The 25,390-nt window shown below is 47.7% G+C and overlaps 9 protein-coding genes across 9 annotated transcripts; 8 read left to right on the top strand and 1 right to left on the bottom strand.

The window, feature by feature from the left end:
• Positions 1–310: 310 nt before the first annotated feature.
• Positions 311–623, top strand: LCP9604111_7730 (uncharacterized protein; the record flags this gene model as incomplete). The annotated part of the gene is made up of 2 exons (XM_039075795.1): positions 311–384; positions 458–623. 2 exons carry the CDS (start codon positions 311–313, stop codon positions 621–623), a joined length of 240 nt encoding a protein of 79 aa, XP_038926345.1.
• Positions 624–1,379: 756 nt separating this feature from the next.
• On the top strand, positions 1,380–1,745 carry LCP9604111_7729 (uncharacterized protein; the record flags this gene model as incomplete). The annotated part of the gene is made up of 1 exon (XM_039075793.1): positions 1,380–1,745. The coding sequence occupies one exon, from the start codon at positions 1,380–1,382 to the stop codon at positions 1,743–1,745; it is 366 nt and encodes a 121-aa protein (XP_038926344.1).
• Positions 1,746–2,009: 264 nt separating this feature from the next.
• On the bottom strand, positions 2,010–2,507 carry LCP9604111_7728 (uncharacterized protein; the record flags this gene model as incomplete). The annotated part of the gene is made up of 3 exons (XM_039075792.1): positions 2,010–2,188; positions 2,247–2,390; positions 2,456–2,507. 3 exons carry the CDS (start codon positions 2,505–2,507, stop codon positions 2,010–2,012), a joined length of 375 nt encoding a protein of 124 aa, XP_038926343.1.
• Positions 2,508–5,442: 2,935 nt separating this feature from the next.
• On the top strand, positions 5,443–6,379 carry LCP9604111_7727 (putative HAD superfamily hydrolase; the record flags this gene model as incomplete). The annotated part of the gene is made up of 3 exons (XM_039075791.1): positions 5,443–5,462; positions 5,564–5,659; positions 5,716–6,379. The coding sequence occupies 3 exons, from the start codon at positions 5,443–5,445 to the stop codon at positions 6,377–6,379; spliced, it is 780 nt and encodes a 259-aa protein (XP_038926342.1).
• Positions 6,380–8,369: 1,990 nt separating this feature from the next.
• On the top strand, positions 8,370–8,630 carry LCP9604111_7726 (uncharacterized protein; the record flags this gene model as incomplete). Its single annotated transcript, XM_039075790.1, has 1 exon — positions 8,370–8,630. The coding sequence occupies one exon, from the start codon at positions 8,370–8,372 to the stop codon at positions 8,628–8,630; it is 261 nt and encodes an 86-aa protein (XP_038926341.1).
• A 4,672-nt stretch (positions 8,631–13,302) lies between these two features.
• Positions 13,303–14,712, top strand: LCP9604111_7725 (uncharacterized protein; the record flags this gene model as incomplete). Its single annotated transcript, XM_039075789.1, has 4 exons — positions 13,303–13,348; positions 13,417–13,479; positions 14,472–14,589; positions 14,703–14,712. The coding sequence occupies 4 exons, from the start codon at positions 13,303–13,305 to the stop codon at positions 14,710–14,712; spliced, it is 237 nt and encodes a 78-aa protein (XP_038926340.1).
• A 183-nt stretch (positions 14,713–14,895) lies between these two features.
• Positions 14,896–16,316, top strand: LCP9604111_7724 (putative C2H2 finger domain protein; the record flags this gene model as incomplete). Its single annotated transcript, XM_039075788.1, has 3 exons — positions 14,896–15,307; positions 15,357–15,496; positions 15,546–16,316. The coding sequence occupies 3 exons, from the start codon at positions 14,896–14,898 to the stop codon at positions 16,314–16,316; spliced, it is 1,323 nt and encodes a 440-aa protein (XP_038926339.1).
• A 1,238-nt stretch (positions 16,317–17,554) lies between these two features.
• LCP9604111_7723 (uncharacterized protein) lies at positions 17,555–20,715 on the top strand (the record flags this gene model as incomplete). Its single annotated transcript, XM_039075787.1, has 7 exons — positions 17,555–17,634; positions 17,691–17,910; positions 17,969–18,343; positions 18,391–18,577; positions 18,627–19,367; positions 19,424–19,974; positions 20,239–20,715. 7 exons carry the CDS (start codon positions 17,555–17,557, stop codon positions 20,713–20,715), a joined length of 2,631 nt encoding a protein of 876 aa, XP_038926338.1.
• Positions 20,716–24,262: 3,547 nt separating this feature from the next.
• On the top strand, positions 24,263–24,991 carry LCP9604111_7722 (flavin reductase family protein; the record flags this gene model as incomplete). Its single annotated transcript, XM_039075786.1, has 1 exon — positions 24,263–24,991. The coding sequence occupies one exon, from the start codon at positions 24,263–24,265 to the stop codon at positions 24,989–24,991; it is 729 nt and encodes a 242-aa protein (XP_038926337.1).
• Positions 24,992–25,390: the final 399 nt, after the last annotated feature.

The raw sequence follows: 25,390 nt of genomic DNA, 5'->3' as shown, positions 1-25,390 counted from the left end.
ACTCACAATCTAGCCATTTACTATTACAATACAATTACCGTGAGGAGAAAAAAAGCGATGCTCCATCACGGGGCTTCCCGAGTCCAGTCTTGTTTACCGATGCGGGTGCGGTCGGGTCTCATTTGACTTCAATATAGATTAAAGGTTCGTAACTACGTTTTGTTAAAGAACTCTGACAGCATGTCTGCTCTAACGGCGAGGGTTGATTCAACAGAGCACAGCTGAAACCAAAACCCTGGGAGAAAAACATTCCATTCTTTCTCCAAAAATCACCCGGGGGTACTCATCATTTCCCCGAGATACCTCAGGAATGCCACAACTTGGTTTGCCCCTCGTTCATATGCACCCAGGCACGGATAGCCAACCCGAAAGGTCCCAGTTCAAGTGTGTTACCATTCAGTGTTTCGCCCTACATCGGACTAGTGGGCTTGCTACGGACTCTTACTCCTTTCGATAGGCTAACGAGAAACGGGGCCAATTCCTCGTACCACATGTTATCGGGCTCCTATTCTGGCTACGGGGTACTTTTAGCCTTTCTTGCATTCGACTATGAGATGACCCGGGCCCGAACGTTGCAAATCACCATAGAGTGGTCGTCTCCATGGCCATCCCCCAGGCTATAGAGTGAATGCCACCTTGAGTTCCTCTTCCTTATTGGATCTCGAGTTTCACAGCTGCATGGAAGGTCCATTTATGCATCCCAATGGAGCAATGGAGAGCAAGCCACTAGGCTCCGGGGTGTATATTGTACTCCGTATTACGCCCTTCTTATTTTTTATTCCTTTTTTATTCCTTATCCTTTTACTCTTTCTGTTCCTTTGCAGCTTCGCCCCCATGTTGGGTGCTGGACTGGTCAATTCGAGTCGATCCCAATCAACCCAAATTAAATGACAGTGGCAAACCCGAATAAGATCAAGTTACAGTTACATCGCGAGTTCAGTATAAGCAGTGTAAGCAGTGTACACAAATGACCTGCATGGTCTACTCAAGCTGGGCAAGTGTAATTCTTCATAAGCCGGAGAGGGGAATACCGTGGATCCCTTGCGCCATCCGGCTTATTCTCCAACTGTCTAGTCTGAGACAAGGGGAAATAATAACCATTGCCCATTGTTTGCCTTGCTCGATCTGCGTAGATCCGTGCAGAACTGTCGGCTCCGATAATCCTCTTCGTCATCATTTCTACCTCGTATTCAATGGCTCAGGACATTATCAAACTTTGAAGTTGATAATCGGATTAAGAACTCTATGAATTTGGAATAAATCTACAAATCTCAATAGTCCAATTCTGCACCCCAAATTAACCCAAAATTAACCCATCCCAGAACGACATCGCCAAACTTCCGCAGCCTCATCCTAACAGCCTCATCCCAACAGCCTCCATGATTGCCTCACTACCAACACCCCCCGCGATCGCAACAGGGTCCTATGGGATCGCCGCCGTGATCGGCGCCGACGATAACGCCCTAACAAAACCCCAAGATCTGACCGCGATAGCCGCAATCGCCGTTCGCGCTATGAACCCTACCAAGCCACTGACCGTCGGCATGCAAAATGGACACGGTGATGTCTCCGAGTTGGCAGATATCATTACGCAGGTAATCGCTATAGGTGCTGTAAGGTATAATCTGGAAGATATAGACGCGACTGGCGTGCTGCGATCGGTAGATGAGGCTACGGCATGGGTTGGGGTGGTTATTTGTTGTTCAGGCGGCAGAAAGGCTGGGGTTCCTGACTCTGTTCCCTAAAGGGTATGCAAGGATTAGTATTGGGCCGGAGTTGCGGCGAACTGCTATGAAGACGTTTACTGAGCGGGCCGAGGTGTCGGCCTTGTGAGTACATACGTTGTTCTTGCCTACACAAATACATGGATATATTACGCTTGACTCATAGGTTAGGCATTCAAACTCATGCGGCCTAAAATAAACCGTCGAGCCTTAATTCAATATAACATTGGAAGCCATTAACTGATTCCGAGTATACTTGCTGTCGGCATCGGCGATTCTGAATCATCAAGTCCGGCTACAAATCCCATTGGTGCAGGTATTCCCATAACAGCAGTGTTCGTCGACAACGCAAGGCCCATTGTCCTCGCTACAAGACGGCCACCCATCATCTGTCGATCGGCATTTGTTGGCAGCGCAGTAGCCCGAGCAGCATTGGTTGTTCGGGGTGCCGAACTCACAGGATGCTAGTATTAATTAGAGGTACGTTCAACGTTGTGATTGGATGTGGTCTCTCATTCTTACAGTAGACTCCCGCGCAAGTGGGTGTTGGGACACAGGTTGTGATAGTCGTTGTGGAGGGTGAGACAAAGGTTGCTGTTGTGCATGTCTCGGTGAGAACGCAAGCCGGGGCACTACCACATCCTCCTGCTGGACAAGCTGCTGCTTCTATTTTGAGGGAAGGTGTGGTTAGTAGGGTGGGGGCCAATGTAGGTGTTTGTTGGGATACATACGGCTCAGGGCGAGGTGAGCAAGGGTAAGAATAAAAGCCTTCCAGAGATGCATCTTCCTGGCGTAGATATTTAGGTCTTAGTTATGCGAGAACAGAGTGTGCTCAGTTGATTAGAGAAGTTATTCAGTAAGACCTTCTGTCGGTGTCTATATATACATCACACACCAAGACATACAAATGCGTCAACTCTAGGGCAAACCGTGGAACACACGGCCAGATGACCTGATACGAAGCCATCTACACCGGTTTATAGTGATGTTTCAAGCTCAGACCATTAATCACTACCCCAGATTTTCTATTTCTGCCGTGGTCGATGTCTCTCCCAACGTCATATCAATACGAGGGTCAACACGAGGGGTTCATTAAACTCAGATTCAATTGGCCTTCATGTGAGACAATATCCATCATTCAAGACTATGCTTCATTGGGTTTTGCTACTGTGTATAGCAACGTGATAATTATGATGTTGCTGGATAAAATTGCCGACTGGCAGAATAATGCTTGGAATTGATCACCTTTTTCTCTCGTATCAGATCATGAATAAATAAATAAATAAATAAATCTCAAAACACATGTCAGTATACGGCACATGACACCAAGTCTAAAATTAGCCCGTATAGAGAAGAAATAAACGGCAAGAATTCTTCACTATATGACTCGCCAGCCTCTATCGTATGAACGAGTTGGTGCGACTTGGGACTCTGCCCCGTTCGAAGCTGCAAGAAATATGTTCAAATATTCAAATCATCCTCTGGGTCAATCACTGAGCTGCATATCTAACATTTAGAACATCGGCGCAACGATGCAGTAGTCAGCTGCAGCTTCCTTGATTTTTGACTGGCACATGACATGGTGATTTTTGTTTGCTCATATATTATTGTAGCTTGGCTATACCAGAGATCGGCAGGACAGAGAGAATACTATCCCAAAGCATAAACCTACATATTACCTTATATAGACGCTAAGATCGTTCATGGAGATGGAATGTTACTGGAGAAACTATCTTTCTCGGTTGTTCTCAGTACATCATCAACATGGCCGCCCAATCAGCCCCATTTTCCAACAGTAGCTGTTGCACAGCAGGTGAAGCATATTTCCAAGCGAAGTAAAGTGGTGTTTGCCTCTTCCAATCCATAGCATTCACATCCGCGCCACGTCCGATAAGTCACCTCACGATTTCTTCTGCGGTTCCGTCGCGATCTCCCTGGCGTCGGCAAATACGCTGCGACATGTGGTGCACTAGATACCGGTGGACAATGGAAAACCGGTGCACTCGGGCCACGGCTGCAGATGGTGCTCAACCCTATGTTTGGAGTGGGAATCCCTATGTTTGGAGTGAAATGCCTTAATAGAGGCGAACAGCGCGGTGCAAAATAGTGCATCCCTTAGAATCCCTTCGATTGCGATCAAATCCATGGTCAAGAAGCAGCTCCAATATATCGCAATCATTAGACTTTACCGCGCATATTAAGGATTCGAAATTAACCACAGCTCCATGATCTAGAAGCAGACGGACTGTCTCGAGAGTGTATCCCTTTACAGCCGAATAGAACAAGCTCTCGTGATAGTTTGCTCCATGCTTCAAAAGCACATCAACTGTTTCGATAGTTCCATTTTCCATTGCTGTGCGTAGCAATTTCCCTTTGTGATCATCAACCAAGGCAATGCTCGCTCCGTTATCGAGAAGGACTTCCACCATGGATGCATAGTTTGGCTCTCTGCGCACTGCCCAAAGTAACGGACATATTTCGTTGATTTTAGCGTTTACATCAACGCCGGATCTGATGAGAAGCTTCAGCATCGGCATTCGACCGCAAGCCACTGCACAATTGATCAATCCTCCGAATAACAGGTTGCATCCTTCTGTTTGAGCCCCCCATTCAAGAAGTATCCCGAGGGTACTCTCATGGCCTGCGAGAAGCGCACTAACCGCGGGATGGGTTGATGGGGTCCAGGTTTGCTCGCCCACACAGTCGTTCAATTGAGCCCCGTGATTCAGGAGCAGCCTTACTACAGCATCATTTCCAGCGCTCACGGCTATGCTCAGGGGTGTCTCTCTTTCGAAATCAGATGGAAGTTTAGGTGAAATGCGATATGGGGACCCAGGGGCCGGAAGAGGGGTCCGAGGTAGAGGCCCAAGAAACCGAGGTGGGAAGCGGCGAATCGGTTCTGGTTTTTTAACTGGCATGGATGGGACATCCACATAGGCCCCCCAGTAGAGGAAATGCCGCACGCCTCTTTCATTTTCCTTGGCAACACATTTAAGCCTTGGCTTTTCGAGCACTTCACATTTTGTTGATACAGACGGGCAAGAAGAAGGTCGTATAGGTGATAGTTCACCTGTAGTAGGTGCGAGAGATCCGCCTCGGATTTCAGATTCGTACTTATCAAGAGTAACAACTCATTGGGTAATTCAAGTAACGAAACCATAGGGTTGAAAAGTGATGTGCGATATCAAAGAGTACGAATTAGAAAGGACGTCAGTCCACTAGCGCGGGGCTGTGTACGGGCTAACACAAGAACTAAAAACAGCCAACAGCGCACAGCGCAGGTGCGTGATCGATTCAGAATTGGAGCGGCCCTAAATATTGATATCATTCATGTTGACTTACTTCAAATAGTGCAAGACGATGTTTTAGAACCTTGGAAGTAACCTCGACTTATAAAGATAGACACACCACATTTCTGCACCGCCATGGTGGTTGCTATTACACTAGATTACTGGCTTGGTATCGAGTGACAGGGTTTTCTAAGAAGTCAGTGTCTCCTCATCCTAGAATATTATAGTTCAGATCCGCGTTCTACGACTTTAGCGGAGAATATGTACCTTTTATACGGGAAACGCATACAAAAGATACCTCGAAATGTATGGTGTCTAACCCCTCCAGGCCTTCGGGAATTGGGGTCGCGAAGGCGAGCTGGGCTTTTCGACTAAATCCCAACTCCGCTCTGCCATCAATCGGGACCAAAGTTTGACATTCGGTTCTCATGGCTCCCCCTAATCCAGAGTGAGTGACCTCGAACATGTGCATCTATATACGACAATTAGCGGAGGCATTAAAGTCAACATACGAATTCTGTAATCCGCGAAGCTAACACAGACCACCAGCTTCCCCGCAGTCCGCGCCTGCATTTTCGACATGGACGGGCTCCTCATCAACTCTGAAGACATAATCAGTCTATCCACGAACCAACTGCTGGAAAGGTACGGAAGGCCTCCGTTGACTCCGTCGATTCGAGCCCAGCTCATGGGTGTCGCAGACTCGACAAATGGCGATATATTCCACCACTGGGCCAAGTTACCTATCTCCCGCGAGAAATTGCCCGTGAATCAAGCGAGGGCATGCGACTATTTTTCCCGGATTGCAGGCCGTTGCCTGGCGCGGAGAAGATTCTATCGAATCTAAGCCGTGCACGGAGTGCTTCGTCTGGGGACGTGATTCAGCTGGCTTTGGCTTCCAGCACCAAGACCCGTAGTTATGAGTTGAAAACTGCGGGGCCGGAATCGAAACTACTGTTGAGCTTCTTTCGGTCGGACAGGAGAATCCTGGGTGATGATCCACGAATGCGACGGGGTCGAGGGAAGCCAGCGCCCGATATTTATTTGCTCGCGTTGCAGTCTTTGAACTCGGGAATAGACTCTGAGGAAAAGGCTATCCTGCCCAATGAATGTTTAGTCTTCGAGGATAGCATCGCTGGTGTAGAGGCTGGGAGACGCGCTGGTATGAGAGTTGTTTGGGTACCGCATCCAGATGTGGCGGTCGAGTATCAGCCGATGCATAAAGATATCCTGGCTGGGAGATCAGGAAGATTTAAGGTCGGAGATGACTGGCAGCTAGGAGAGATTGATGATGGCTGGGCAGAAAGTATACCTAGTCTGGAAGACTTTGATTACGAGAAGTACGGCCTCGATGTGGCATTTTAAATATCGGAATGGAACAGTTCCAATTCAATCTGATATCTGTGTAACTGCAAGAATCTGTTCCCGCATATAAAAAGAAGAAGAAGATAAAAGAAAGGAAGAACAACGCTCATTAACGGGCCCAAAAAGCAACGATCTCGTCAAAGTCTTTCATCGTCAAGTTCTTCAAAAGTCGATCCTCCTCGGTGATCTCCTTCCTCAGGCGACAAGCAACTCTTAAGGCAATAGAAGCTTTTTGCATTTTGCCCATTGCCGCCAACAAGTTTCCCTTGAGGAAAGTAGTGCGAGCGATCTCGTTCTTATGTGCATTCGAATCAACCGACCAAATTCCTAACGCGTCGTTGATCATAGCCCTAAGTGAAGTCAGAAAAGTATCCAGCGACTTGGTGAAATGGCAGCACTAAATATCTCGCCTATAAGCCTCGTGCAGTTCAGATAATCGACTCCCCGACTTCCCCGATCCTGAGCTACCCGCTCATTTCATCCCTGACCGGAGGAATCTCGGTCCGGTGGACTCGGCTATATCTACCATTGGGGTTCGCATAGATAGATATCAATCAATTATCTTCCTCAGAGGACATCGCACTTTAGCACCAGGTTACTTAACTAAGTAAACCCTCAATATTGCCTGATACTCTGGACTGCTCTCTACGCATCGCCGCTCAACATAACACTATATGACGAGAGCTCTTAGGAACCAGAGCAGCTTCCTTAGGAGAACTGGGCCTTTCTCCCCAGCCTCCCTCTATTCTTAGGGCCGACTGTTCCAAAAGTTAGACGCTAGTTTTTTACTCATTCTCCCTCTACTATCCTTAAACTAGGCACTGACGATAGCGAAGGTAAGATAACTGCGCTTACCTATTCTATCCTAGGCCCCTATATCCTACACGTTATTTATATCGTTATACTTCCGAGAATAACCTCCGATACCTTGACGCCTAACTATACCTAACAGGGCCTTGTCCTTACTCGTCAGCTGGGCATACCGCTAGTCGAGCTCTGGCCCTTACTTATCCCTCTGAAGCGCTAGACTATTAAGGCAGAGCTCTGCCGTTTCCTTATATATATATATATATACTACTTCTCTTACTACAGCCGGCCTATACGGCAGCTATACCTCCTCTTCTCCGAATTCGGTATAGAGATGTATATATATTACGCCTCCTACTCAGAGTAGAATAACTCGCGTATCTATAGGCTATAGGCCTCTACCCCGGATACAGAACGTATACTCGCCCTTAAGCGAGTATAGCGTGATACTACCGGCGTAGGTGATTAGGACTGTCCTGTCCTCTTATATAGGGACTTATCTGACTGGAATATCCTTGTGGACCCCTGTATACTCGCGGTAACGGGTTTCCTGGACTAGGAGATGGCCAACATCATACCCGCGTACTTTGAGTACATCGCAGCACCTCTGTCTAGGGGCCATCAACCTAAGTGGAGGAGAGAACTGTTAGATATACTGAGGTCTATTCTGCGTTGCGAGTGCGATGCTGGGCGCTAGGAAGACCTGGATGCTATCAATGTCGATGATGGAGAGGAAAGATACAGGAGGACGTTGGCGGTATGGGATGCTGTCGTCGATGTTGAGAGAATCGCGCAGGGATACGACAATGACTGCGAATGGACTTTTGAAACCGGCCTACCAGATGTTTCACAAAAGACTGGTTCTGCCTTATAGTTCAATGAGTATGAGAAGCAGCAGCAAATACATAGGAGTAATTCAGACATTATAGAGTAGTATTACCTGATGCTTCTTGATGGATCTGATCAGGCTTCTGCTGACTGTCACACTTTCAGCAGCTGCTACAAGCCTTTCGCGACTTGATACGATTTTGTGGGAAAAAAAAAAAGCTTCGCTGCAGAGCTGGGGGCTGCTGGGGTATTACCAAATGCACATGATATGAGTCACACTCGTCCTCTTTTTTCAGAGGTAAGCAGGTTTGTGCCAAAACATGCCTCTGCGCACATGCAGCGGGCAGCCAGCACCATGGGTGTTAAGAAAAGAACAGCCCCTGCTACTCAAGCACATTATCACCTGGGCGCCACGAAACAGAGACAAGAGAAAGAGCCTGAGCCGATTAATCACACTGGAGATGCCGACATGGGAGATGCCCCAGAGGTCCGTGTGACTCCGAACGCAACTCCCCTCATCCCCATCAACCCCCATCAATCACCAACCCAGGCTGGACCAGAGCCATCAAAGCAAGATCAAGGCGACCCAACCCTGCCCCAGAAAACCAACATATAGGCGGCCAGTGCCTGGACGGGATACTCCCCGCCTCTCCGACCCATGAATTTTCCAAAACCCAGCTAAGTGTGGAGCTCCAAAGCCACATAACTGATGCAGTGGCATCTCGCACTGCTCAGATAAAGACTACAGGAGATGAATTCCTAGGGCTTGTCTCTGTGATTAGGCAAAGGATCGCTGAATAGGAAGAACGGAGCCACCAAGGAGCCGCCTCTTTGGGCAGGGACATTAGGACCCTGGTCATCAATTTCAGCAAAAACTTAGCAACCGAGCACCCTACTAAGGGAAAAGAGAATCACTTGCCCACACGCTCTGAATATCGCGGGGCTTGGAGGGTGGTTTCGTGGTGGCCTTGGTGGTTGTCTTGGGTTGGGGCTTGGGCGGCTCGTCATTTGTGTCATCGTCTGTTATTTCATCGTTGTCCACGGGCGGTTGCTGCGGTTGCTGCGGTTATTGCTTGTGAGGTAGTAGTGAGGAGGGACTTTTTGGTTCAGGGAGATCAGGAGTCGGTGATTTCGGGGTTGGTGGCTTCTGTTTCATCTGCTTCTTGCCCCCGATTGTACCAAGGCCTTCTGGTTACACTGATGCGGCTGCTTTCGGGTGTATTGCTGGGGATGGGTGATATTCCACCGTGGTTGCTTTTGCTGGTTTCTGCTTTGGCGGGCTTGCTTCTTCACTTCGTGTCAGGAAAAGGCCATGTCGCTGTACTACAACGCCACCTGCAAGTCAGTTCCGAACATCTGGCTGGTGGGGAACGCGGAAAGGGCCTGAGAGTGTGCAGGATGCATAATCCCACTGACAGGAAGGTCTGTTCCAGAAGGCGAAGACAGAGACTGAGGTCTGGCCCGCACAAGGAGGATTAGCTGCAGCATTCCGCACCCGACTATGTACTATAGATCCTCCACTCTGTGCCAGCTACGGGCTCAATCCCGGTCACTTGGGCATCTGTAGGCCTTTTCCAGTAGACCCATTGCGTCCCTTTTGTAGCACGAGATCCAGCCTCTCGCCACTTTTTTGACCAGGACATAGCCAGCCATGGTTGTTCAATTCCCCTGGCTCTCTTCCTAAGCTTACTATTTCAGTTTATAGTGACCGATCCTTTCTAGTCTCATAGTATTTATTCTGTTTTAACGTCATATTACAACATTTAATCGTGCTGTAACCAGATTTAGATTCATGCGCTCAATAAAGGCGCCGCGTTTAATGGAATTTTGGGAAAAGAAGGGTGGTTAACTTATAGTAGAATATTGATACCCCGGCCAATGATAGCACAGAATATAAGTAACTTATCTACACTTCTCAATTCGGTTTGATCTACGGAGTACTCCGTACGGAGTATTATAACAGGCGAGATTTTAAAGAAGCGGAGATCTAAGATAACCATCTGGGGCCCCACTTCCCTGAGTGCCTGAACTTTAGGGTGTCTGAACTTCACACGCAATATTAAGATTGATGCAGGTGCTCTACCCACTGCTACGACCGAAGAGACAAGTCTGAAGAAGCATTCTGTATTCGGGTTATGGGTGGACTGCTTGATGGGTCCAAGGACAACTTTGACGACCCTGCTCTTTGGTATGGAGCAACAAGGGCCTGAAGAATATGCAGCCGTGAAGACCATGGTTTCTACTTCTGCATGAACCGGATACAGCGGCAGCCCTCCAACTTGAACCGAGGCCCATCCGTTAGGACAGCCAAGGAGCAGAAAGACGAAGATTGGAAGGTTCATATCAACCCGAAGCGTGGTGTGAGCTTATGTAATGATCAGGTGATGCGAGGTGGGCGAGTTTGATGATTATGTAATACTCAGGGGCGTGCTCATTGGGCAAAAAGCGGCACGGGATGAGCACTGGAGCGGAAAGGCAAAGCCATCTAGGCCTAAACTCCGGTGTAAGTTGTATGTTGTATGTGGGATTAGCCCACCCACTCTAAAAGCGGTCAACATGATCACCATACCACTTCCTAATTAGTCGCGGCTTTGGATCCCTGTGGAGGGGAGCTAATCCCACCTTGGGACTTTTGTAGTTTCGGCAGCGGAAATATTCTTGGGTTCCATAAAACCCACTTGGACTAGTACATACAACATTGCCAGTAGAGTCCATTTCTCAACGTGTACTATCATAATTGTAGTCACACAGTCTCTAAAGAATCCTCCTAGACAAGGCGCCTGGAACCCTTGTAGTTAGTAGGCCTTCATTATCTGAACGTTAAGCGCGACGAACTACAGTACTACATTCTTCTAAAATATATATCTGAACCTCCATGTTTAAATAATTGATTCTTATCCCCGCCGCTATACCGTGAATTAAATAAGTAGAGATTCCAGTGAAGCCTTTCCTAGAGACGTAGTTGGAGATGACTATTGAATGATTAAATATGAAACTGTGATATACTAACTTGTATGTAGTTAACTCTACTAGAATATGCATGTCACGACGTGATAATTGAAATGATTTGGTAAATGCATTGGTAAATACAGAGTAACAGAGTCTAATATTGATAGTAATCACCCGAATCAAATTCCATCAAATAGAGCCAGATACGCAATTTTGAGTCTTCGGAAGGCAGCCGAGACTAGAACAAGAGATGGAGATTCAAGGACGTGTTGTTTTAGTCCACGTCGCCCGTATCCATCTACAACATACTCCGCGCGGAGTGCTATTTCCTTTATACCGAGTCGCCTCCTAGTGGAGCATGGGGCAACGCAATGCTTTAAGGTCATCTGCATTAGCTTCTACGCCACTCCGGTACGGAGGATTTGGGTGTCACCGGGATTTTCAGTCAAACTCCCACAGCAGGCTGAGACGAGCTAGTGTTGACTTATCTGTGACTATTTACCTTGGCGGGAGAGAAAGGCACATCAGTGGGCCAGTGCTCAATTTCCCCGGGAGAAAGGTGACATCAGAGTGGAATCTGCGACACAAGAGACAGAAAAATGGGCCTTTTGGTCATAGCGTTAGCGGCTGTTCCTGGATTTTGTGGATGTTTGGTATTTTCTTTTGGGTTACGTCGGTCGTACAACAAAATAGGGCGTGTCTGATCTTCCGAGGTCGATATGTATATGCATAGACCTAGTCACCCCCTAGGGACCCCGGGGAACCTTGGAAATGCCACCTAATTTGTCAGAAGCCAACCTGCCATAAAGCACACCAAAGTTGACCTGCACAAGACATGCTCCATCCTAGGGGCATACAGGCTGAAGGAAATGTTCTACTAATAGAAATATGGAGACTAGCGCGGACACGATACACCAAGACACGTCTCAGCCACAACCATGTGGGAATAGCCCCGTGTCCAGCCATCCAATGTGCGTCGGCCTGACCCGCCTTGGTTCGATTTTCTGTTTATTGGCGATTGCGTAAAATCAAGGAAGTCAACGGCGAACTATAATAAATCATCTGGCCAGTCATTGGTTCATCAAATCCTGAGATTCCAGCACCTATATTCGGCTTTACACGGATCTGCATGGTATTTACAAAGCGATTGTATGTATGTTGTAGAGGGGAGATAATCTCCGCAACTCCCCGCAGCACCCGGGTTGAGACCAAACCCGGCAAGCGCAAGTGCATATGCAGGATGTGCCGTCACTTTCGTCACAGTTACTAGGGTGTGCATTAGCCCGGCGAGGGGCACATAATGGTAGGTGTGTGTGTGTGTGAGAGAGCGTAAGAGGATAGACGATCATGCCAATGAAGAGGAATAGCCCTGAAAAGTCACCTGGCAAGATATGACTGGACCAGTCATCCTGGTGCCCAACCCCCCCTTTTTTTTCAAGTTTCATTTTGTTTTGCCTCTAGGCAGATACATGGCTCTGTTTAATTTTTCTCGTACATTAATTCCTCGATGTGAAGGGTATAGTGCACAGTCAGGGATGATCTCCTGGTAAGGCTCCGAACCGTGCGCAGGACGGGGCGCCGCGCATGTCTTTTTTTTTTCCTTCTACGGCTTCCACGGCTTCTACGGATGTTCCAAAATGCTTCTGGCGTCCTTCTGGAAGGTCAGGAGAAGGCTTGGCAGAGCCATCCGTGCCGTCCACGGGTCTTTTTGTGGCAGTGGAGTGGATTCCCAGAGGCTGAAGCCAGGCCCCGGAAGGGAAAGGGGTTGAGTAATTACCGATGCAGACCGGATTAGCTCCACTGCAGGATCGTCAGAGTCCGCGTACCTAAGAAAAGAAGAGGGGAAAGAGAGAGAAGAAGGTCGAAGTCAGTTGGTCCTACCAACCGTGTAACCCATATATGCTGCGTGAGGTACGTACAGGAATGGTTACCATTGTGATAGCGGAACTGTTCTAGAAGGTCAATCTCGATTTTGCGATGTTTCCGGCTAACAGCCGGGTAGATTATCGAGGTAATCTCCTTCGCATCGTGTAAAAATAAGTATATCACTCAATGTGTCGCACCATGAGAAACTTGCATGTCATCGTTGATCGATGTCTCCTGTTTCTTTTCCTTTTTGCCTTTTCCCTTCCTTCCTTTTTTCTTTTTTATTCTTTGTGATTTTATCGTAATCGTAAAATCCGGATGAGAAATGCGTGTATTTTCTATTTCGCTTCAGGGGTTGTCAGTTGTAGTTCGGCCCCTCCCCCCCCCTTTCATACTGTATATGGGACTCTATTAACGCATTGCTACACCGTATATTACAACATTGGGATCTGGTTCCTTATTAGCCCGATCCTATGCTTAATTTGAGCCATGGCCTGGGAATAAACACCACACTCCAAGGTATATTTAAAGATTAAATTTCAGGAGGCTATATCGAGGCGGATAATAATAATCACAAGGAAACTCAGGTTCGGATCGGCCTTTTGGATCCATTTCCACACGGGGAGAAGGGCACGTTGTGGATCCTTCTGGTGCGGTCAGGTTTCCTTCTAGCGGGCTTCGCTGGGTCCGACTAGGAAGACTAGTCCTTCTAGAAAGGGAATTCAGCTTAGGAGAGGTCTGAATGGATTGCAACTGATATAGCAGCACAACCGTGGGATGTAGATGGAAACGCCATATAGGATCAGAAGTCCGATTTGAAGCCGGTATAATAAGACACGAAGATAATACACAAATACTACGAGAGGGCCAAAAATAAGTTCTCCAAGTGTAAATAAATGATGTACAAAGATGCAAGAGACAGTGGCACCTACCACACCTAAATCACCTAAACATGTAATAATCATAATATTTCCTATTTCTCCTCCCCCCCCCCCTTTCTCATCTTCTACTTTTTAACCCTTCGCTTCCCTTTCTTCTTCTTTCATTTCATCTTCAATCTTCTTGATCTCTTTGTCTCTCTACCTTCTTAACCCCACTTGACCCGGCCGCAAATTCCTAAATTCTCTCGAGCCTCTCTTTGTGTCGCCCTCGACTCTTCTCTATTATAGTATCTTGAAACCTCAAGCTTCGTTGAAAAAGGTGTGTTTTCCGCTTCACTCCTTGCCTTCACCGCGATTTGCCAGTGATGACGCATCCCGCCTGTTCGCCTTGGCTGCCCAACTCTCTCCGCCATGCGCTGTTATCTTGGGTTTCGTGATCACGGACAATTTCCCCATACGTGCTGGTCTGGTCTTTTTTCATTTTCCTGGAACTCGGCGTTGTGACTGGTCTCCCGTACCGAGGACCGCGGAGCACAGGCGAGAAAATCAGCTTACAGCACGGTGGTGGAAAATACTCGGCATCGCAACCATCGTCTTGATATTAGTTTCATGCTGACCATCGACATTTCTTGTGTTGCATAGGAACCTCCACAGGGATAGTTGACCTATCTTCCTCCACCTTCACCGACAAACGAACACGCGTTCCGCCTTGAGCCGACCACAACATTATTCTCTGAGACGAGCTTGGCTTTTTTTGGCAGAAAGCCCATCGTTCGATACCTCTTACGCAACCTTGCATTCCACTGCAGAAAAGTGGAGAATTTACCCCGTCGCATTCTTCGCCGAGGGACTGTCCAAGACGATACAGGTCTACGCAGGGTGAGTTTCTGGGTCTAAGGTCTTCCCACGAGCTGCGCACTCGCGGAGCTTTTGCAGAATCGAGCTCGATCTACTGTGCCGAAGATTAGTTCTAATTATATCGTGACTTGCAGAGCTTGCTAGTTGTGACCCGAATCTCCCACCCAACGGCCTCCACTGTTCATATCCGTCCTAACGCGCCAAGGACTCCGAATCCAATAAGCTATCGGACTTCATCGGAATACTAGTCGCGCGGAAGGTCTGCCGAAGGACGTCTTCGAAAGCAGTCCTTGACCGCGGTCCCTTGGCTACTTGCTGGGTCGGGTCATGGACTTCACGACCATCCTGAACAGGAAAAACTCCGCTGCAGCCGCCGCCGCCGCTGAGGCGCAGTTACAACAGCAGTACTTCCAACATAGTGCACAGTTGCACACCGGAGCTTCACCCACGATGAAGAGCGAATCAGGTGGCCCGGAAAACCCCGTCAATGTATATCCTCCTCACGGTCCCCCGCCCATGCAAATGGATGGTGGACTTCCCGATTCCTTCTATTATGGACAGCCTACGGGCTCAACCCCTCGAAACATGGCCTATGCCCCTGCGGGATACGCTGGCGATCCCCAGATGCAGCAGGAACCTGCTCCCCAAGGAAGAGCAGGTATTGACCCACCACCAAAGACTTTCCACTGCTCAACCTGCAACAAGGGCTTCGCACGGCGCAGCGACCTTGCTCGACATGGTATGTATCCTTCGGAAATTTTGGAGATGCGGCCGCTAATGATTCACAGAGCGTATTCATACAGGAGTTAGACCTCACGCTTGCGAGTGGCCAGGGTGTGGAAAGCAGTTCATTCAACGCTCGGCCTTGACAGTGCACTCCCGTGTACACACCGGAGAGAAACCCCACATGTGTGAGAGATGTGGCAAGGTGTGTAACTTTCCTCTTTTTGTTCTGGCTAAATCTAACATTTATTCAGCCCTTCAGCGACTCGTCTTCGCTGGCCAGACATCGCCGCATTCACTCCGGCAAGCGACCCTACAAATGCCCGTATGCCAACTGTCAGAAGACCTTCACGCGTCGCACGACTTTGACACGCCACCAAAATCACCACACCGGGACTATCGAAGAAGCTGCTGCTGAGACAGAGGCCCAGTTGCGGCAAAATAAGGACCGTGGACGTCCTGGCGAAGGAATGTTTTCTGAGCACGCTTCCATCCATTCTACCCCGTCACCCGCGCATCACCCGTCCATGTCACCTGGTGGTGAGCTCCCGCCGCTGAACATGCACCGCTCTGCCGGCGACTACTACATGGGCAACGGCCCTATCCCGCCTCATGTGCGTGGGGATTTCCCCCAAGGCAGCCCCCGAGCTTCCCCGACTGCGACATCTCCTTCGCTATCCAGCTACGGCAGTGCGCCCCACAACCGGCCATCCATGACATCGCATCCCTACGGTCTGCCTCAACCTCTTGAGCCCCCAGCGAACAGTGATCACCGCCCCAATAGCGTGAATGGCAGTCCACACATGACTAGTCTTGGATGGGCTTCGCCTTCTCACGGTGGCATGCCATCGCCCGGATCAGCCAACGACTTCACCTACCCTGAGCCCACTGGCCCCGCGTATCCGACATCAATGCCGCCGCACATGTATTTTCCCAACTCTACCATTCGTCGGCCTACCAGCACCGAGCCGGAGAACTACGAAATGAAACCTCGAGGTGACCACACATGGTCTACTGCTGTATGATGCGATTCACAACCGACACAAGTGTCTCGCAACAGCTTGAATTTTCCGTTATTTCCTTTGTTTAATAACCTCATTGCATAAGCCTTTGATTCCCACGAGAGAATACATCTATGCCTCTCGATTGATTTCTTATTTTCCTTTGTTTTTCATGCATTTTCTTATTCCGTTTGTATTTATATTGATGGGAAACCAGCGCACTGGAAGGAGTCGGACGGTCTGATCGTGTTTCAAATCTGCGATTTATTGTTTTGTTTCAAGATGTCATCTTGCCCTTGCAACCCCATTTTCTTTTGTTAAATGCTTGCGGGTGACACTACCGAGACACGATCAGATGAGGAACTGCATCCATGGAATAGATAGAGGGTTGGACTAGGGATTGTCTTGGGTATGGATGGGTTCGGGAAAGGTTCTGGGTTTGTTTTAGGGAGACTCCTGATGCTGGTGTCTGGTTAGGATTTATTTAGTTATGCGTGCTTGTTCATTTTGCTTTTTTATTCTCATTGTCTCATACATCTAATCATTGTATTGCTTCTTTACCATTACTCTTGACTGTCGCGTTTCTTCCTCGATTATACGAGCATTTCTCCAAGGTTGCAGTCTCCACGGCTGTACTCTACATTTTTGAATCCAGGACATCGAGGCATGTCTCTAGCGCAGCAAGGTGATGACGAGGAAGAGCTCTATCGGGTGAAGCTGTGATCTACTAAACAAGGAAATCCGGGTCAAAAGGTTCCTTATTGCCCTTCTCATGCCCGAATTAATCCCAAACTATAATATAGGACAAGTTTCGCGAGGTGCCGCGTGGAGAGTTAAGACTACGCCCTGGAATGAAACATAAAAGTAGCTGTTGAAGAGGGGACCCCTGAGGGGCACCGACAGCCCTGTCTGCGAAACAGGTGTGAGAGCAGAGTCGTCACTGGGAGTAGTAGGGTGCTAGAGAGGAGAACACCATGGGGTGACTACTGAGAATGGAAGTGGAAAGGTGTCTGCGTTGCTATCTATGCCTCGGGAGTGCTTTTATATCATATAGCCGCTTAGTCATCCTGCTCTGGAAACCCCCACTGCAGTATCTAAATGTTATGTTAGAGCCCTGGAGGGCTGTAGTGATTACATATCCTATGTACCTGTAACTAACTATGTACCTACCCGTGGACATAAGTACATACTTAACTACCCGCATCACAAGTTTAGTCTCATTTTCTCATGTTGAAACGCGCACCCTTTAGTTGCCCGCAGTCATGGCTACGATGAGCTTTGCACCTACTGGCCACCTTCAGGTACTGCGGGATCCACCTGATGAATCTCAGGATGGCATCGAGTAAGAGAAACCCACAGACTGGCTCAGTTTAGGACCTCCACTTATTCTCAGTCTAGTATTGTTCTCGTTCCTGGCATCGGAACTATCTTACCGGCAGAATGGCCGTTTGCCAAAGAAGAATGGCTTGCCACCCTACCAAGTTCCAGTGCTGGGACACGCGTCCTCGCCTACGAATATGCTTCGCCATTTGCGACCGCCAAGCCTTCATGGGAGTCGATCTTGATGCTAGGTCACGACCTTCTCCAGCATGTAAGCGACGGGCGATACTCAGACGCGGTAAAATTGATTACTTCCCTTCGAACCATCCGTATACTTGCTAATTTACTTCCTCCAGACTGCCAACAAGCCAATCTTGATAGTCTGCCACAGCTTAGGTGGTATTATAGTCAAACAGGCATTATGTGTCGCCAACAAGCAGTTTAACCGGTACGAATCAATTATCAACGCTATAGCTGGCGTTATCTTCCTAAGCACTCCGCATCGCTATGGCGACAAGACCACCAGTTTGATACGGTTTCGAGATATATTTGAAGCGACGACCAGCAGAAACTTGAATATTCCAAGTACCAATATCGAGCAAGAAGGTGCCATTTTGCTTGACCTTGCAGATAGATTCGAAAAAGTCTCATTCAGTACCCCCATACTATCCGCGTACGAACTGAGAGAATCGAAAACCAGTTCGACTACACTGCAGCATAAATACCAACAAGTCAGTTTGAAGCCCTCGAATTAGGTCAACGCTAACTTCCAATATAGTTGGTCAACCGTGAAGCTTGTTCAACTCGCGCCCGAATGGAAACAGTCATTGGCCTTAATCTTAATCATCACGATACATGTCTTTTCACCCAGAGCGTTGGTGGCGAAAGTCTACCGGAGTTTAACAATTTTGTCTACAACACTTTGCGTGCCGCCGCGCGTCTTTTTGCTATTCAACTCAAGGACCGTAGGTTATGAACGCATCAGAAACCGCAGAACGGTATTAATGGTCTCAGAGGAATCTCAAGATGCAACGACGAGCGCTTACTCCCCCACAATGAGCGAATTACCACTAAAATTTAAGCTGAATATCTACATATTACCAGGTTATCATAGATGTCGGTTAGTTGAGCAATTGGGACTCACGGAGTCGCCATCCAACAAAGCAACGGACGGAACATCTCTTTCGGGGTTTGAGTTGGTAACTCCTATAGCACCAAAATCTGATATTGTGAAACCCCTCCACATACCATGCTTCCTTCTCAATACGCATTCAGCAAATCAGGATTTCTGCGGCCGTGAAGATATCTTGGAACGTCTCGCAACCGAGCTCTTACCTCCAAAGAACAGAGTGACAGCATCGGGCACCGCTATAAGGCAGTTTGCACTTTGTGGATTTGGAGGAATTGGAAAGACGGAAATAGCTCGCGAGTTTGCCCGGCGTCACAAACATCCCTTTGATGCGGTATTCTGGGTCTTGGCGGATGAAGTTGCAAAACTTGATCACCATTACCAGCAAATATCGTTAGCACTAGGACTCGAAGAATCATCCGAGTGCAAAAGCCAGGTTGTCAGTAGAGAGATTGTGAAAGGGTGGCTCTCTAATCCTCGAAAGCATATATCAGGGTCGGATGATTTTATTCAACCTGGCGAAGCTAGCTCGGAAGCAACTTGGTTGCTTATATTCGACAACGCAGATGAGCCAATAATTCTGGCAGACTACTGGCTCCAAGGCAGTGGATCGATTCTTATCACTAGTCGCGACCCTTTATGCAAAAACATGTTCACGGGAAGACCCTCAGGCTGGATTTAGGTCCACTTTCACAGCAAGACAGCCTATCCCTTTTCAACCACCTCACTACTGTCTCTAACGACCTAGAAGTTGACACAGCGCAAAAAATTTCCGATGCACTTGGTGGAATGGCCATTTCTCAGATGGCTGGTATTATCCGTCGACAAGACCTCACTCTTTCAGAGTTTTTTGAGCTGTATATGGACCATGAAGAACATGCCAGTCCTTATGAAACAAAGTTCGATACGAACTTGGTCACATATCGTCACTCTCTCTCCACCGTATGGGCATTTGGGAAGCTCAAGCCTCAAACTCAACAGCTTTTGGAACTGATATCATTTCTTGATCCGGATTCCATCGGAGAAGACTTATTGGAAGCATCCGTGGAGCTGATTTCCGAGGGCACATCGTTTAAGAAAAGTAACTATATTGAGGCTCGAACTGATCTCTTGCAATCATCTCTGGTCCAAAGAGATAAGCAAAAGCAGCAAATATCAGTTCATCGCATTGTGCAAGATGTGATACTAGCAACAATGGATGTTGAGAAGAAACGGTCCATGTTTGACCAAGTGGTACGAATTCTGTGGGCAGACTGGCCATCGGCTATGCCAAAGCCATCAAGGGAGCCAGAGCTACCACAGCCCAAATCCTCTGGCAACAGGTTATATGTTGGAAGATGGCCTGCCTGTGCAGCGGTTTACCCTCACGTTCTTAGGATGCATCAGCTCTGGCCAGCTATATCAGATTCCTCGGAGGCTACCAAATTGCTTTTCGCAAAGTTACTGACTGATGCAGCATGGTGATTATACGATATTCAGGCATTTTATTTACTATAGAGTCTAACATTCTCCCGGTATCAAAAAGAGCGTGGACGGACAAAGCAATTTGATGGCTTCTTCGAAACTGCTCGCAGCATCCGCGAGTCCTCAACACACCCAGATCGGGATTCCCTGCTTGCAGATATCCATTTCTGCCTAGGAGCTATAGCCATGGATGCGAGCAATTTCGGCACAAGCCGCATCCACAAGGAGCGTTCTTTTGATCTAGTTTCCAAAATTTGCAACGAACTTGGAACTGCAGACGACAGATTATACCTCGCCTACGCAGAACGAGGGATCTCACGGATCCAGGACGGACGGTACGAGGAAGGGGAGGCCGACCTAAAGGAGGCGCTGCGGATACGCAAGGCTCTCGGTAACTACATTCCGCGGTCTGGCGAGGCCAACCTGAGCTGGGCTCTCCTTTTGCAGGGCAAGTTGAAGAGTCCAACACACTTCTTCTGGATAGCCTGGCCGGCAGAGAAAAGGCTTTAGGCAAGAATGACAGGGAATCCGTCCGGACCGGTCTGATTTTATATGCACTTGGCAACCTCCATGCTGCGCAAAACCAGTGGGACGAGAGCTTTAAATATCACCAGAGAGCGTGGCATCACATGCGCGAGACGGTGGGTGAGAGGGACTTTTACACACAAAATGCTCTGAAATCTTAGACCCCAAATCACGCGCATTTCCATAATTATACCCAGGCACTCCAAAGTCTACTGCAAGGATTATTCTACATAATAGTTTATTCAGTCCTGCGATAGCCTTCCTACCACTGCAGCTTGCACCTATCACTAAGAATGGAGACAACCGCAACTGCGGGATCACGGGATCGTCAATCTGGTCAGGGTTTTGAGTAACTCGCTATTGTGCAATTCTGTTTTTTGCATCCAATATTGGCACATTTCTTTAGGGCCGTGGCGATAAATTAGGTAAATCCGCCCTCTAAAACAATACCGAGCGACGGCCACTCGTTCAGTATGATTCTTTTGGTATTGCTGCGAGCCCTTTGCAATGCTTATTCGTCTCGCGTTGTTAAGAATACCTGCTTCTGATTTGGAAAAACGGGCATTGCCGCTTAACCCAGTATGAAATTTCTTTTTGTCCGCTTCCTCATTATCTTTAGCCGCAGCACCAGGGCACCGCTCCACCGGCTGTATATCGACCGCTATCCCAGCAGGCTCGACGCTTTCCATTGCTCCAGACGCATTCGTTTGCTCTGAATCGGTTGGCCTAATGCCATTGAGACTCAACTTGTCGAGCGCGCTGATTAGGGCATCCATTGCTCTCTTTCAAGTCCCTCCTTTTTCTCTTGTGGCCCGCTTAGTGCTTTATGGTAACTGATTTGCTTCTTCTTTTCCTCTTCGCACTCCCTCCTTTCTTGGCCAGCTTCAGCTCAGTAGGAATCTGTGGAGGCAATATGCCGATTCCGATGTACTCAAAGTATTGGGATCTACGGAGGTGGTCAGACAGATTGGTCACCACATGCGTCCGTATCCAGATCTGCATGCAATGGGAAAATGGTATGCTGTTCTTGCGCGTTCAACCGAAAGTATTGAAGTCGCTTCTTATACTGCCCTCTCCTGGGCCGCCTCAACCGATTTGAATTCAAACAGAATTTTCAATGTCATTTAGTGAAAAAACGTGTAGATTTTGTAAAGAATTGTGAGTGTCTTGAAGTCACAAAGGTGGTAGATGATGGATGGTTCAGTTTGACTCGGTCTGCTTAACTGATGAACGATCTAAATAAAGACGAGATAACCAATGCAATATTTGTGCTGGCTAGAATATTGCAATCCTAGGTGAAGCCATATTGGCTGCAAGCTCAATTCCTGTGTCTTCGTAATCTGAAAGCCCTATGCCATAAGGCATGGCGTTCGAGGACGAGTAACATTGAGGGCAATAGGGAAGAGAGATACTCTTTCAAACCCTAATCACATGATACGCTAAGCTTGATATGGATTGAGTGTAAATTACCGGTTGTGTATGTACACGGTAATAATACAAGGGTCTAGAACCCGAGGCCTACCCAAGTTCAAACCAGATATGAGTCAGCATGACACGTGCCTCAACCAGCTAACTAAGCCATGACAACGGGAGTTCCGTTAGCACGCTTCAGCCCGTAACAGGCCTGTTACTGGCTAGTTTGATAGCAAGATCGGGGGATGTAGGCCTACTGGAAGAAAACGCTGGACTTGGATTTAATGAGGATACATTCACCGTTTTAAAAGCGTCTAACTTATTTAATTTTAGCGATCACTTCCAAAAAACCGCATTTGTTTCATATATCGAAATCCCCTTTACTCCACTGGTATATGTCCGAGTTGAAATGTTGTTTCGTCTCCCAATCGAGCTACGTTTGAAAGTATACGAACTAGTATTCGGGACATGTCCATGTCGCAATCCGCACGCCTTTTATACACCCAAGCATCAGATTGCATTGAATATCCTACTCATTAACCGCCAAATTTATGCGGAAACCCGTGTTCTGGGCTTCCAACTTCACAAATTCGACTTCCACAGATGGTGCGGGACTGGAGTTCATTCCTGTAGAATCTTTCTCCAGCGTCTGTGTCAATGGCAGTTGTGCTCAATTCAAAGGCTGAGTTTACGGGCTGTTGAGAGCAGTCTTATCAACGGATCTGGCAGTTGTCGGCCTACATCTGAATGGATTGATATCTGCGCCATTCTGGGGGCCGCGGTAGGGCCAAATTGCACCGGGTTACGGGAATTGAGCCTGACTATTGAAGGCCAATTAATAGAGGGTGGTTTGAGGCTTCTTGATACCGAAGCCGAATGGGTGAAGATAGGACTTGGGAGCTTCAAGTGTCTGCAGCGCCTTGAACTTATCATTGCGAGCGATACAATTCATATAGGAGCAGCAACAAACTTCAAATGCGAACTGGCAGATACTTTAAGGGGAGTCCGGATTGTGATAAAGGCAGTTGTGTGGGGAAGTGAGATTTCTTTATAAATTGATGGAGACCCGTATATATATAGGATATGTTGTCTTCGCTCAGTCTTGATCGCCACTTCAGTTAAGATAATTTCTGGTCGAGGTCTTTTGGATGCCGGAGTAGCAGCAACAACGTGCGATAAGAAACAACAGTAATAGCTAGGCGGAAACTTGGTTCTGGATGACCCTCCGAGGCTGCGGGCTGTAGAAAGAATAACTTTATGTACATATATCGTGGAAAGCCTCGGAATTGGGCCCACCTTCTAGAGCCTTATTCTTCCACTGCTCCTACCCGTACGCAATTCCTGGGCTTCTACGGATGCTAACTAGTTAATGCCTATTGGCTACTTATGTAACAATGACTTTACCTCGTCAAAGCCCACCAAGAATGACAATAGTCTGGCTAAATGGGCCCTAAATTTTCGCAGAGGCAAGGTAATACTGTAGAGTCACAGTGTTTTGAATATATCTTAGCTATCTTGGCGAGCCCTAGCCTAGACCGAGGGTGCACAGGCGGGTCCAAATCAGCCAGACTTCACTTCAATAAAAAATTCTCTTCAAACTGGCCAATTACAAGATAGAGGAAATATGATCGTGATTGGCCACTTCTATCGCCGATATATTAACCGGATTGCTTGGCAGTGGCTAGTTAAGAGATAGTGGGGAAGCTAAGGCACCAGATGTGTTTATTGGCTACTTATAGAGCCGTGTGGGACAGTGGGAGGCGGTGTGGAATTTTATGAGCATATGTGTTTAAACTGACCAATCATAATAAGCATTGGAATACGATGGTTGGCCGCTTCTGCTCCACAAGGTGAAACTAAGGCCGAGTTAGAAAGGCCAAGCGAAAAAGTATAGTATACGTTACGGTCGTTGGCCACTTATATAGCAAGGTACTACAACTAAAGGAGGTTACTTAATACTATACAAGTAAGCAGGCTGAGATATAAATAGGGAAGTACAAAGCTGGAGTACTTGAATTAGCGACAGACAATTATCGACGTCCTAAGGTTCCCATCCAAGGACACCATCCTAAAGTTCCCATCCAAGGACACCATCCTAAGGTTCCCATCCAAGGACACCATGGCAACAATACCTATCGAGTCATCTCAGACGATTTCCCCACCCATCTTTTACTGGGGTACACCGGTTGTGTTGATAACGACGGAGAACGAAGATGGAACATCCAACATCGCGCCCATGTCATCAGCATGGTGGCTTGGAAATCGATGCATGTTAGGCCTAGGGGCCATATCGCAAACCACGATCAATTTGATTCGAACCAAGCAATGTGTCCTGAACCTCGCATCAGACAACATGGCAGGAGCAGTAAACGCTCTAGCAAAAACAACTGGGTCGAAGGAGATGTCGACCGCAGCCAAGGGAACAGGATACCTATACTTCAAACGCATGAATGGCTACAAGTATGTGCCGGACAAATTTGGACATTCAGGCTTGACACCGGCGGATTCCGATCTGATTCGACCTCCCCGCATTGCTGAGTGCCCTGCTCAGATGGAGGCCGAATTGAAGGGGGTGTATGAAATGATGCAAGACGCGGAGATGAAAGGGTTTATCGCGTTGGAGGTTCAGGTTCTTCGGACACACGTTCATGAAAATATTCGCATGGCAGGGCATGCGAATCGAATCGATCCCGACAAATGGCACCCGTTGATTATGAGCTTTCAGGAGCTGTATGGACTGGGGCGCAAAAAGACTTCCGAGTCCATTCTCGCCGAAATCAACGAAGAAGGATACAGGCCATTCTCTAACACTGTCGACGATGAGACAACAACTGAAGAGGAGGAGTAGAAATTTTGACGAATACATTGTTTCTGTATGTATCTTGGGCTACAACGTAACAACAGCGTTGTCATGCCGGATGTTCTTCAACAGAACCTCCCATTAGATCTTTTTCCTTTCAATCAATCATTCTCATTGGCACTAAATGATATTGGCGCGGAGAACAGATTAATGCACTGTATGATGAGCTCCAGAAAAAAATTTGTGTGCACAAAGGGGAATCGGTTTTCGACTCCGACTGTACAGTATAAACATTAACACACATATAGGGTATTTAACTACTACCCGAGTAGTAAGCCTACAAGATATCCTAAATGTGTTGACTCATCTTCTCCGACATCTAATTCCTCAATATCTCCAGGGACCTAGTGCATTCCAAATATATGGAAGGAAGAGGCCCACTGTCCG

Source organism: Penicillium roqueforti (assembly GCF_015533775.1).
Source record: "Penicillium roqueforti strain LCP96 04111 chromosome Unknown scaffold_25, whole genome shotgun sequence".
Classification (NCBI taxonomy): Eukaryota; Fungi; Ascomycota; class Eurotiomycetes; order Eurotiales; family Aspergillaceae; genus Penicillium; species Penicillium roqueforti.
This window is presented reverse-complemented; position numbering and strand designations above follow the sequence as displayed.